This window comes from Panthera leo, chromosome D2 (assembly GCF_018350215.1).
Source record: "Panthera leo isolate Ple1 chromosome D2, P.leo_Ple1_pat1.1, whole genome shotgun sequence".
In the NCBI taxonomy this organism is placed as follows: Eukaryota; Metazoa; Chordata; class Mammalia; order Carnivora; family Felidae; genus Panthera; species Panthera leo.
Window position 1 is genome coordinate 74,952,375 of NC_056689.1, and position 13,126 is coordinate 74,965,500.

General features: G+C 46.2%; 1 protein-coding gene across 1 annotated transcript; it reads right to left on the bottom strand.

Moving 5' to 3' along the window:
• Nucleotides 1-1,581: 1,581 nt before the first annotated feature.
• PRDX3 (peroxiredoxin 3) lies at nt 1,582-12,167 on the bottom strand. The gene is made up of 7 exons (XM_042908977.1): nt 12,097-12,167; nt 10,354-10,489; nt 6,960-7,101; nt 5,793-5,928; nt 4,875-4,978; nt 2,724-2,889; nt 1,582-2,388 (listed from the first exon to the last, which is right to left on the bottom strand). Exons 1-7 carry the CDS (start codon nt 12,130-12,132, stop codon nt 2,335-2,337), a joined length of 774 nt encoding a protein of 257 aa, XP_042764911.1. The 5' UTR covers nt 12,133-12,167; the 3' UTR covers nt 1,582-2,334.
• Nucleotides 12,168-13,126: the final 959 nt, after the last annotated feature.

Genomic DNA, 13,126 nt, shown 5'->3' on the forward strand with positions numbered 1-13,126 from the left:
CAGGGCCCTTCTAAGTGTGGGGCCCTGACCCTGCGGGTGAAGAGGGCACTGCATAAAGTGCAATCTCCCAAGTTTTTCTCTAGTGCTGGGGCAGTTTCAGTTCCTTCCTTTGAATACCAGATCAAGTAGGGTCTGGTTCTGGAGAAGAAATGCATCTGCCCTCCTCCTGCTGCTACCTCCCCTACATCCTGGCCCTGCACTGGGGTGGGTGGGGTGGTTGTAGAATGTGTGCTCCTGGACGTTTAGGGAGTTCAGGGGTCTTCAGGAGTCTTGGGTTGAAGACCATAAGTTATTTAGTTGGATGGCATTGGTGAAGTCAACATAAATGGATCTATTTAGTCATCTGTAAAAAAGAGGACAGTAATCGCACCCATTTTAAGGTTTTGTTGCCGATCAAATGAGACGAAACGTGTAAAAGCCCTAACATGACACTGGGTCCGTTGGAAAAGCTGTTCGGGCCTTTAACAGCCAGCTGGCCTGTTCTGTCCCTTGCCTTGTCTTGCCTTTCCCTCCAGGGACATGAAAGCTTAAGGTTTTATGCAGGCTGATGTGAATTTGTGCCCCTTTTTGCTCAGCTCACCTGGCTCACTTTTCAATAACCTCAAGAGTTCATCTCCTTTTCCAGGAAGTTCACCCCCATGCCAGTGGCTGGGTAAGCTCCCCCCTCCCCAGTGCTCCCCTCACACCCCAGGAATGCATCTACTGCGTATTGTGCCATAGTATTTAGCACACCTGTAGTATTTTCTGTTGGCTCTACCCTCAAGTATGTCAAATCCAGCTCAGCTTCTCTTCTCTGGACCCTTATAGTCTAGTCTTAACAAAGGAGCCAGAGTGATCCTCCTAGAAAAGCGCTTGAGGTGACTCTTGTCAGTCAAAACCTTCGAAGAGACCTTCTAAATTCTAAACCTTCTGAATTCTTAGAAGAGAATCCAAAGTCCCCAGTTTATCCATTAGGCACTCTGGGCTCCCCTTGACCATGCTCCTCCTTCACCACTGCAGTCTCACAGCCCCTTCAATTCTTCATCCACTCTACGCCTACTCTTGCCTCAGGCCCTTTGCACTTGCCAAACCCTTTGCCTAGCACCCTCATTTTCTACATGTTTTATCTCACTTGATCCTCATCAAAACCCTGAGGTATGACAATTATTGCCCTCATTTTACAGATGAGAAAACGGTCCTGGACATTGACTTTAAGGCCTTCCTGACGACCCCATCTAGAACATCTCAATTCTCTGCTCTAGCCCCCTACTCTACTTTATTTCCCTTTCAAACATTCTATGTATTTTTATTATATTTATTGGGTTTCCCTCTCTGGAATGTAACTGCATGAAGGAAGGGGGTTGTCTCTTTTTGTTCACCCTTATGCTTCCAAAACAGCACCCAGGATTTACTGATATAATGAATAGATGCTTCCATATCTCTCTTGCCCTAACTTGAGTTCCTTGGGTACAGAGCCAGCATCTTACTCATATTTGGGGGCCCTGAGCTAAATGCTCCATAAATGTTTGCTGATCTAATCAGAAGGAGACCTAGAGCCTCACAACATAAGCCGAACCAACAATTAATGGTGTTGAGCATGCAAATATTTTAAAATGTTTATTACGTACTTTACATTGAGCACTTCAGAAAAGAAAATAATTATAATGATTTCAAAATGCAATTACTGGATTCAATAAATATGCTTTATAATTACGCCCAATCAATATCTACAATATTTGTGGACACTATGTCAGCTAGCAAATAAGTAAAATAACTATTTTAATCTCAGGGAAGAGAAACACGCATGATCGCTTAAGTCATTTGTCACTGTGTTTTTTTAAAAACATGATTCACATTTGTTTCAAGTACATATACATCCACTGCAAGAGTTAAAGCAGACTACTGACATTAACACCTTCAAACAATGATCTTTGTTACCTGAAAAGAAAATTCAGTTTAGTACAAACAAATCCAAGAAGAAAATTTCAGGACCCTTGATCAGAAGCTTTGGGGGCTCGTTTGACTTCTCTGCTGCACAGAAAAGTTCGAGTAAGGCTGAGAAAGAAGAGTGTTTGCTCTTCCCATTGAAGACACAATTGAAGGAATAGGTGAACTAGCAAATTCTACAAACTAGCCACCAAGAGGTTACCAATAAAGGACGCTTTGTATGTGTGAGTACATTTAAAAAAGCCTTAGCCAATGTCACAAAAAGAAAACATTCAGAGTATTATTTATGAATGCAAACATAATTGGTTTTTCGTCTTCTAGAAATCATCATCTTTGAAATGCTAATAGGTGAGTCCAAATGTGGTTCTTTCTGATGGGAGAAGCTGCAGGTAGCAGGGGATAGATGACCTACTGATTTACCTTCTCAAAGTACTCTTTGGAAGCAGCTGGATGTGGCTTGATCTGAAAGTACGAAAACATTTAATCAGGTAACTGCCTTTAAGATAACAGTCTCAAAAGTGAGTTGAAAGCTCAGTTTTTAACCCAAAGTTCTTTTACTTTTTAAAGTGTGGTCTGTTTCCTTTAAAATGCATGGATGGACATTGTTTTAACAGCCTGCCTGATCCCTGATCCCACCCCAACCCCCACCCCTCGGCAGCCTCACCCATTTGCACACTATCTGCACCCTGGCACCAAGGGTGGGTTCTTTTGTGGGTGCTCCAGGCCAGCATCTCTTGAGGCAGTGAGGACCTGGGATCCTTATGCTGGACCTCATTGCTTTTGGAAAAGAAACCTACTGTAGGAGAATCCGGGGTCCAGTTTGCTGGGCAGACTTCTCCATGGGTTTCCACAAACTGGAATGCCTTCACCAAACGGAGGGTCTCTTCCACACTTCGGCCCACAGGGAGATCATTGACACTCAAATGCTTGATGACTCCATTGGGGTCAATTATGAAGAGACCTCTGCATGAGAATTTGTGCTCATTAGTACTTCGGCAGAATGTTCTAGAGAGAACTAGAAAGTCTAACTTCTACCCACTTTTGTCTTTAATTCTCATCAATAAAGCATTTCTTAAATTCAATCATATGCTTAAACATGGTGTTTTCATTGTTATATAAAAAGCTGATCATCTCCTATTGATGAGATGCCTTAACAAAGGTGTGACTGGACCAGGACAACATGGAAAGCAGGTAGTCACCTTTGCAAATGTGACTGGACTGTCACACAGTCTAAAAGTCACGGAGAGCAAAGACTTCTTTCACTTATTAGTGATATTTAGCAGGTGTTCTTTGAGCTGCCGTATCAAACCTTGGCAAGAAACCATAGGCAAAAGGAAAAGACAGAGATGTATTTTATCTATATTCAGTAAATACTTATTAAATGAGTGAATTCTTGGGGAAATGGTGGAAAATCCCAGGGGAAATCTTTGCAGAAAGAATTTAATGGCCTTAAATAAGGCCTCAGGGCAGAAATCTAAAGGAAAAACCAAAGTCTGTGTTCATCTTCTGTACAAGTGTTGGTGTTACTATGACATATGCAGATATGTTTAAACCACAGGTTTTAACAGCCCATCTTAAAAGGGTGTGGCATTCCAAGTGTTCACTGTTCAGGGAAGAAGCAAGTAGGAGAAAACAGCAAGGTAAAATGGTGCTTCTTCCTCCCTGGGCCCGGCTCTTGGGGGTCTGGGCTTTGAGGCTTTCGGCGGTCCTGGCGCATGCTCAAGAGAGAGGAGCCAAGCTGGAGTCCATGGTGCAGATGCAGAGCGAGGACGGAGCCCACAGACTCCAGAACGAAAGCCTCATCTTACGAACCAGACTCGGTTACCCTCCCTTGTCAATCCTAATGGTGAAACTAGCAGGGAAGTAACGGCAACACCAGCAAGACCCGACAGGGAAGGGGAGCCTGGGAGGAAAAAGCCAGCACTCCTTTTCTCCTTCCCTAGCCAACTTTGCCAAAGCCAGGCTTTAGTTTATTAAAGAAAGAGAGACTCTGCCTGGAGTAAAAAAGGCCCAAACTCCAAGGTGGAGAACTAAAATCCCAGGGATAACCCAAAAGGAAAGTGGGCCAGAGAAGAGTGAGGTACCAAGACAGAGCAGGTGAGTAGGTTCCAACCAGCCCCAGCAAAACTGCTAGGTGCATCCCAGTGAGGTCCTCATCGGCTTCCTGGAGGTGAAGTTCTGCCCAACCCTCCTTCACTCAGTGGTCATCAAGATGCCATTCTAAGGCCTAAGTTCTTATTCTCTGCCCCCCCCACCCCCCTGCAGGAAGCCTGCATTCCTGCATATAGGACTGTTAGAGAAGGAAAGCTTCAACACTCAAAGGAATGAAGCTCTAACTACTGAAAGCACGAGGACAGAAATGACATTCTGGGACAAAGGTCTTCACAGCTACCAGAACCTGTGCTGTAAACTTTGGCTGCCTCCCCTTATTTAGCCCTCCCAACCAACCTGGGAGGTACATTTTCAGTTCAGTGACAGGAAAAGTGGGACTCAGAGAGGTTACATTAACTTTCCCAAAGTCCTACAGCTGTTAAACAAATAGCTGGGTTAAAAAACAAAATTCAAACTCTGGTCTGACTCGGGCTTGAATAAGATCTCACCCACGCCAGCTTCCTGACTCCTACGGGCTGCTGGTCTCCCCCTCCCCAAACACGCCAGGAGTGCACCCCCTACCCCCCACCACGAAAGCGGCTCCCAGGTGGTTAGGGCAAGTGCAGCAGTGTGACCATCAACACTCAGGGTGCTGCAGGGGGCGGGTCTGTCACAGCCATTCTGAAAGCCTCTGCCAACCCTCGCAGCAGGCACTCACTGGCGCTACTAAAGCTAAGGTGAATGAAGGCTTTCTGGGCTTCAAAGCGCTTTACCGAGGTCTCTACAAATCCCCGAAGAAGTGAGATGATGCTAAACACGAAAAACAAAGTTTAAGTTCATAAGGAACAGGATCTTACCTTAGAGCAATACCAGGGCCTTCTAACAGCACGCCGTAGTCTCGGGACATCTGTTTAGTCAAATCTGACAAGAGTGCGATGTTCATGTGGCCCAAGCCGCCATTCTAATAAAAATGCAAACGCGACGGGCTGTTACACTGTCTCAGCCAGGTAACATGACGTCTGAGGCCAACAAGAATGGCAGCAGGCAGCGGGACTGAGCACCGGCAGCAGGCCGAGTGCTGCTCTAAGCTCTTTCTGTTAACTCACTTCCTCCTCCCAACCATCCTGGAGCAGATACCATGACAATCACCTTTTTACAGGTGAGGAAACTGGAGGCACACAAAGGTTAGGTAACTTGTTCCAGGTCACAGCTAGAAAGGGACAGAGGCAGGATTTAAACCCAGCTCATACTGTAAAACTTTCTTTTCCTAATTCTTGAAGTATTCTCTTACTTGAAGATTAATTTCTATAGCATAAAAATGGAAGAGTAATAAAGACTTTGAATAGTTTGGTATTGACAGGCTGGGAACACAGCTAGAAATTTTGATTCTCCCAAGCAACTTTTCAGGCAGGAACAATGATCATGCAAAAGAGTGAAATTATTAACCACCGTCCCACAAGCCAGGCCGGGTATGTGGGATGTATAAGGTACAGGTCAGAGAGGAGGCAGCCATGCCCAGCTGGGTCTGCCCCGCTCTGCTGAGACTGGTCTCTGTTACTGTTTGTACCCTGGAAAACACACGAGTGGTGGGCAGTAAATCCAGGCAATGTGGAGGGAGACATGGCGAGAGTTTAACAGAATTTGCCGGGAGTTTAGGACCTATGAACGCCTATTTCAGACTAATCATGCTCTAACAACTTCTAGGCTAGTCTTTCATGGGATCTTTCCAGTCTTTAGGAAGCTAACTGCAAAGGTAGGGTAACTGAGGTCTGTACCTTCCGTGGTGTGTTTATCCAGGCAAGATGGGTGAAGTGGGAATCCACCGAAACTGCAACAACTTCACAGTTCGCATCGTGAAACTCATTGGCTTTGTCGCTAAAAGCAACAATTTCGGTAGGACACACAAAGGTGCTAGAAAAAAAGGGAAGCAATTCCCATCAGAGAATTTAAAAACAAGGACTTAGAATTTAAACGATACGTAGTCTGAAGACTAGTTCCACTTGCTTATAGGTGAAAAAAGCAAAAATGGTTAACCACCCTCAATGGACTTCCCTTTCTATTGAAGAATCATACCACAAGGGATGCCTGGGTGGCTCAGTCAGTCAAGGAGCTGACTTTGGTTCAGGTTATGATGTCATGGTTCGTGAGTTCGAGCCCACATCAGGCTCTCTGCTGTCAGCACAGAGCCTGCTTCGGATCCTCTGTTGCCCTCTCTGCCTGCCCCTTACCTGCTTGCAAGCACGCGCTCACCCTCTCTCTCTCTCTCTCTCAAACATAAAAAAAAAAAATCTTATCAAAAAATGGGGGTGGGCAGAGGAAAAGAGGCATAGTCTAAGAATAAAGAAAAAAATAAATAACTTTATTTATTTATTTTTAATTTTTTTTTTTTTAACCTTTATTTATTTTTGAGACAGAGAGAGACAGAGCATAAACGGGGGAGGGTCAGAGAGAGGGAGACACAGAATCCGAAACAGGCTCCAGGCTCTGAGCTATCAGCACAGAGCCTGACGCGGGGCTCGAACTCACGGGCTGCAAGATCATGACCTGAGCCGGAGTTGGACACTTAACCGACTGAGCCACCCAGGCGTGCCCAAAAATAAATAACTTTATGAGAAAACTCATTTTATTACTATCTTTACTTTTCTCATTTTCCTCCAGGCCAATGAAAGCTTCCTTACAGACTGGCTTACAGACACCACTGCCCTGGAGTACAGAAAACAGCCATATCAAAACCCAACCCCACTAAGAATGCCACCTCATCCTCTACACGTATCAGATTAGCTGCAGCTGCAAGCTGTACTCAGCAAGGCCACTGGCGATAAACAACCCAAAGAACCCTTCCCTTGACCAGAAGAGCAACCAGAGATAGGAAATGTCAGGGGGAAGCAGAGACCTTTGCTTGCTCTCAGAATGACATCAAGCATCACAGAAATTATACTTACAAGTCCAAAGGATAGAAGAAAAGCACCAAATATTTCCCCTTAAAGTCATCAAGGCTTAGGTCTTTGAACTCTCCGTTGACAACGGCAGTGCCCTTAAAATAGGGTGCGTGCTGGGTGACGGCAGGAGCATGGTACGAAGAACCTGAAGGAAGCCCACACGCACGTACAGTTCATCATCTGCTTATTCACGCGCCTACTTGACTTTATTCAAATCTCTCACAGTAACTAATTAGTAGTATAAATTAAAAGGTTCAGTTCAGGGGCGCCTGGGTGGCTCAGTCGGTTAAGCGGCCGACTTCGGCTCAGGTCACGATCTCGCGGTCTGTGAGTTCGAGCCCCGCGTCGGGCTCTGTGCTGAGGGCTCAGAGCCTGGAGCCTGTTTCGGATTCTGTGTCTCCCTCTCTCTGACCCTCCCCCATTCATGCTCTGTCTCTCTCTGTCTCAAAAATAAATAAACATTAAAAAATAAATAAATAAATAAATAAATAAAAGGTTCAGTTCAACTGTACATCTTAGGTCATTTCCCCCCCACCTTCTGTAGTCTAGACTGTATACAAATTCAATTCAAAGTACTATGGGGACTAAAAAGCTGAAAAAGATGATGCCAGAGACGGTAGGGATGGCATTAAGACAGAACCGAGGAAGACATGAGCCCAGACGTGGATTCTAAATATGGGTTAGATTTTGTCAAGGCCACGTGGGACAGGGCAAACGGCATGGAGGAGGGAACTGGGCAAGTGTGGGGAACAGCCTGTGGCACAGTTTGATTAGAACAGAGGGAGCAGGAACGCCTGGGTGGCTTAGTCGGTTAAGCGTCCGACTTTAGCTCAGGTCATGATCTTGTGGTTCGTGGGTTTGAGCCCCGCGTCGGGCTCTGTGCGGACAGCTCAGAGCCTGGAGCCTGTTTTGCATTCTGTCTCCCTCTCTCTGCCCCTCCCCGGTTCGTGTGTGCGTTCTCTCTCTTAAAAATAAAAAACATTAGGGGCGCCTGGGTGGCTCAGTCGGTTAAGCGTCCGACTTCAGCTCAGGTCGTGATCTCACGGTCCGTGAGTTTGAGCCCCGCGTCGGGCTCTGTGCTGACTGCTCAGAGCCTGGAGCCTGTTTCGGATTCTGTGTCTCCCTCTCTCTCTGACCCTCCCCCATTCATGCTCTGTCTCTCTCTGTCTCAAAAATAAATAAATGTTAAAAAAAAAAATTTTTTTTTAATAAATAAAAAATAAATAAAAAACATTAAACAAACAAACAAACAAAGAACAGAGAGAGCAGGTGTGTGGAAGGAAGTGTGAGAGACAAAGCAAGAATGACTGAAAGCCAGGCTGTGACAGCCCTGAAATATCAGGCTGGAGTTTGTTCTTAAAAAAAAAAAAAAAAAAAAAGACAGAGTCCTCACTGGAGGTTTCACGCAGGAGGTTTTTTTGTTTTTTTGTTTTTTTGTTTTTTTTTTTTAATTTTTTTTTTTTTTCAACGTTTTTTATTTATTTTTTTTGGGACAGAGAGAGACAGAGCATGAACGGGGGAGGGGCAGAGAGAGAGAGGGAGACACAGAATCGGAAACAGGCTCCAGGCTCCGAGCCATCAGCCCAGAGCCTGACGCGGGGCTCGAACTCACGGACCGCAAGATCGTGACCTGGCTGAAGTCGGACGCTTAACCGACTGCGCCACCCAGGCGCCCCTCACGCAGGAGGTTTACACACAGGAGATGGAAGATGAGTCAACTCTTCTTGGGAGGGTTAGTCTGGCAGGGGAGGGTAAGGGGAGCAGGAGGAAGGGGGACTGATGGTAGGAGGGCGTTGCAGTTATCTAAATGAGAGGTACGGACAGGAGGGGTGTGCCTGAGAGGACAGGACGGAAGGAAAGGGTACGAGACATGTGTCAGAACTAGAGAGGACTTGCTTCCACTGGCAACTTGCCGCAAACTTGCAGGCTTCAGAAACGGTGGGGGCCGCTGGAGTGGGTCTGGGACAGGGGACAAGGAAAGTTTTATATGTGGGGCGTCAAATTACTAGAAATTTTTTCTAAAGCTCCAGGGTAGTAAAATTAGCAAAGGCTTTGCTGAAGTATATTTGTCAAGCGATTAGATGTTGCACGTGCTTTTTACAAGGTGGGACAATTTAAAGGAGGTATTTTCAAATACCGCTCATCTGAGGCTCATCTCAGCAAAACCCACATTCTAGAAAATGGGAGTGTAAATCTCAAGAAATAGCCTTGTTTGGGGCGCCTGGGTGGCTCAGTCGGTTAAGCGGCCGACTTTGGCTCAGGTCATGATCTCGCGGTCCGTGGGTTTGAGCCCCGCATCGGGCTCTGTGCTGACAGCTCAGAGCCTGGAGCCTGTTTCAGATTCTGTGTCTCCCTCTCTCTCTCTGACCCTCCCCCATTCATGCTCTGTCTCTCTCTGTCTCAAAAATAAATAAACATTAAAAAAAAAAAAAAATTTTAAAAAAGAAATAGCCTTGTTTTACTCAGGTCCTGGAGGAGTCCATGCTCTCATGTGGCCAGCTAGAACTAGCACACAGGTCTGAGTCCAAAAGCCTTGGTTCCGACAGGCTGTTGGCCACTTCCGGTTACCTCACATCCCCTCATACACAGCGAGGCCCAGAGGTATCTGAGTCCCACCTCCCTCCCTCCATGTTCCTCAACACAGAGGATTAAAACCTCTGATGACCAAAATGGTAATGTGACACAAGGGCTGTCTGCCTCAGCAATTCTCAATTTTGACTGGACATCACAATTACCTGGAGAGCTTTTAAAATATACTGATAAGGGGATTAAAAGGTAGGAACTTCCAGTTACAAATGGACAGACAGGGGTGGAGTGCCATGCACAGCACAGTGAAGACAGTTAATAATACCGTAACAACTTTGTACGGTGACAGCCCGTAGCTAGGTTTATCATGGTGATCACCACCTAATGTATATAAATCTTGAATCGCTACGTTGTACACCTGAAACTAATAATATTGTCATATCAACTACTTTTCCATTAAAAAAAAAATGATGTCCCAGTCTCACACCTCAGGGATTGACTTAATTTGTCTGTAGTGGGACTGGGGCAGTGGTACGTTTTCAAAATCTTCCCGGGGCGCCTGGGTAGCTCAGTCAGTAAAGCATCTGACTCCGGCTCAGGTCGTGATCTCACAGTCCGTGAGTTTGAGCCCCGCATTGAGCTCTGTGCTGACAGCTCAGAGCCTGGAGCCTGCTTCAGATTCTGTGTCTCCCTCTCTCTGACCCTCCCCCGTTCGCTCTCTTTCTCTGTCTCAAAAATAAATTAAAAAAAAAAAAAAAAAAAAAAAATCTTCCCAAGTGAGGGTTCAGACATAGACAGGGTTCAGAACCCTTGTCCTGAGATGAGGATTCCTGTTTTCATTCTAGGGTCAACCCAAGGCATTAACACTTACTGCTGCTAAAAGCCAATTTTGCTTGAGCAGAACCAGACCACAATACGTTTGTCAAGCATGTTCTTCGGGAAGCAGCAGGTCGAAGGGCTGCAGAGGCAGAGATACCCCAAGGAATAGCACTCACATGTCGGGCAACCTGGAAAGAGAAACACTTTATATTAGGAAGTAGCCCCAGAACGGTAGCTGAAGGCTGGCCCTGCTGAAAGGGCATCAGGCCATTGGTGGGCTCAGCTATCCTTGATCCTGTGAATCAAATATCAAACCTAAAACTCTAAGAGCATAGATTGAATCTCCACGTTCTTTTTTTTTTTTTTCAATTTCGAGAGAGAGCGAGAATGAGCAGGGGAGGGGCAGAGAGAGAGAGAGAGAGAGAGAGAGAGAGAAAATCCCAAGCAGGCTCCACACCATCACGGCAGAGCCCAATGTGGGGCTGGAACTCACGATTTGTGAGATCACGACCTGAGTTAAAACCAAGAGTCGGACACTTAACCAACTGAGCCACCCAGGCACCCTTGAATCTTCATGTTCCTAACATTCTCTTCTGCCTCCTTCTCCTTCAAGACTGCAAGAGGAGAATGGGGAGATGTTGGTAAAAGGATACATGGTTGCAGTTATGCAAAGTGAATAAGTCTAGAGATCTAATGTAGAGGGGTATGATGACTATACTTAATAATACTATATTGAACCCTGGGAATTTGCTAAGAGAATAGATTTCAGGCACACTCATCACACACAAAAAAGGGAATTATGTGAAGGGATATGTTAGTTTGACAGTCGTAATCATTTCATTATGTATATCGAATCATCACGTTGTACATCTTATACAGATATAACTTTTATTTTAAAAGTATATAAATAATTTGTTTAAAATCTTGCAAGGCAGAGGGGAATTATAAGACCGTAAAGACGCCATGCTCTTAAGAACAACACAGAGGATCCAAAAACCAAGAGGACTTGGCCATGCTCTGTGTATTTAAGCCCTTTACCAGCATGATCTGCTAAGCAATTTCTACCACGTCAAGGTTTTCCCAGAAAAGACAAGGCCTCACAGATAAGCAAACAAGCAGAGCAAAGTTCAGCCTCCGGCAAAGTGTGTACAGGGCTCAAGGGAATTGTGTGCTCAACTACAGTGTCTAGCATGACTCAGGAAGAAGGAGCCTGCGTTGAACCCCGCCAGGAGAAAGGGGAGGGTGGGTACCAAGAGGGAATTAGGCTTTGCCTGAGAAGCGTGGGGACAGACCTGGGGTGGGAGAAGGGAAGTGCCTTGCACTTTAGCACTTGGTACTTTACCACTTTGGTTTCCATCCAGCATCTAGTGGATGCTCACAGCAACGCCCTGATGTAGGCCATCACTCTTTCTATCTTAAGGTAAGGAAGGGTAGCAAACTGAGGTTCGGAAAGTCAGTCCAAGGTCACAGAGTAGGCTACGGAACAGGGAACAGAGCCCAGGTCGCCTGCCTCCGGGACCAGGTGCTCAGGTGGAAAAAGGCCTGGGGACCCGCGACTCCTGGGTGAGGAGGGATTAGAAGAGGGGACAGCTAGGAGGAGGCGGGGGGCGGGGGCAGGATGATTCTGCGCAGGCACATTCCCTAGAGGAGAGGCCTCTGGGGTCCGTTACCCGCTGGTGCCCTCCAAGAAGGGCGAAAGGTCCCCAGACGGCAGAGAGCAGGATCCTGCTTGGGAACTACGATCTCGGTGCCACTGCAGTGTCTCCGCGCCTGTCCCCTGTCTGCAGCCACTCACCGAGGCCCGGAGAAACCTTCCCACCGCGGCCGCCATCTCCAGTGCGCGCGGGACTCGCGAAGCCGACTGGGAAGCGGAGGAGGCGGGGCATGTGGGGGCGGGACCTCGGCGGCGGGGCGGGGCCTGGGCCGGAGCGGGGGCGGAGAGAAGTCCTCGTGGCCTTTCGATTCCTCGCCTCAACTTACCTTCTGCTTCCCCGCGTTAACTTACGTGTTGGGCGCCTCAGCCCTAGTTATGAGAAGATTCCCGTTGTGGCTTCTGAGTAGCCGAATGTTGGGGAAAGCAACACTTGGTCTCTAATTGTCGCCCCAATCCAGAAAGGACTAATCCAGGTGGGGAACTAGATATTTAGTTTCATATTTCTACGGATTTTTGTTGTTAACCTGTGTGGATGACTGTTTCTACCAGTTCTGCAAAAGGTTCTCATATCTGTTTAGGCATCAAGTAGAGCCTTCTGACTTCTGCATGAAATGAAGTAATTTCAATGCGATTTTTGTCCATTAATAAGCCAAGCTGGTCAGACACATCAAGTTTTTGGTATTTGAAGACCTTTGCAGTGGTGTATGGACTTCATTTTGGCCTCTCTTCCGCAAATTAGAATTGGAACAAATTTAAAATTTGTCTTCTGTCGATTAGTAAAGCCAAGTGCTCAGTGGTGAGCCTGGTACTCTGAAGTAAGCTCATCAAATGCAGATAAAAATCACACGGAGGCCTTCTGGTAAATAAATGCACACTCTAAGTGGGTATTTTCCAAACAGGAGTCATTCCACTACCAACTTCGTTTCTGGAAGCTGCATATCATCTGCATATTGTTTACTATTTTCTTTAAGTTGACTCACTTTTGAAAAAATTAAGTGAATTTATTATTATTATTATTATTATTATTATTTTAAGTAGGCTTCACGCCCAGCACAGAGCCCAACACGGGGCTTGACAGTGTGATCAGGACCTGAGCTGAGGTCCCGAGTCAGACGCTTAACCAGCTGAGCCACCCAGCCACCCCTTAAATGAATTTGTTTGAAAGAAAATA

Excerpts from the sequence above, each read along its gene's own strand:
- PRDX3 (XM_042908977.1), bottom strand. The coding sequence starts at position 12,132 with ATGGCGGCCGCGGTGGGAAGGTTTCTCCGGGCCTCG. Across the intron at positions 7,102-10,353 it reads AAAATTGGCTTTTAGCAGCA|GTTCTTCGTACCATGCTCCT; the intron begins GTAAGTGTTAAT and ends GGCTTCCTTCAG. Across the intron at positions 5,929-6,959 it reads TTCTTCTATCCTTTGGACTT|CACCTTTGTGTGTCCTACCG; the intron begins GTAAGTATAATT and ends CTTTTTTTCTAG.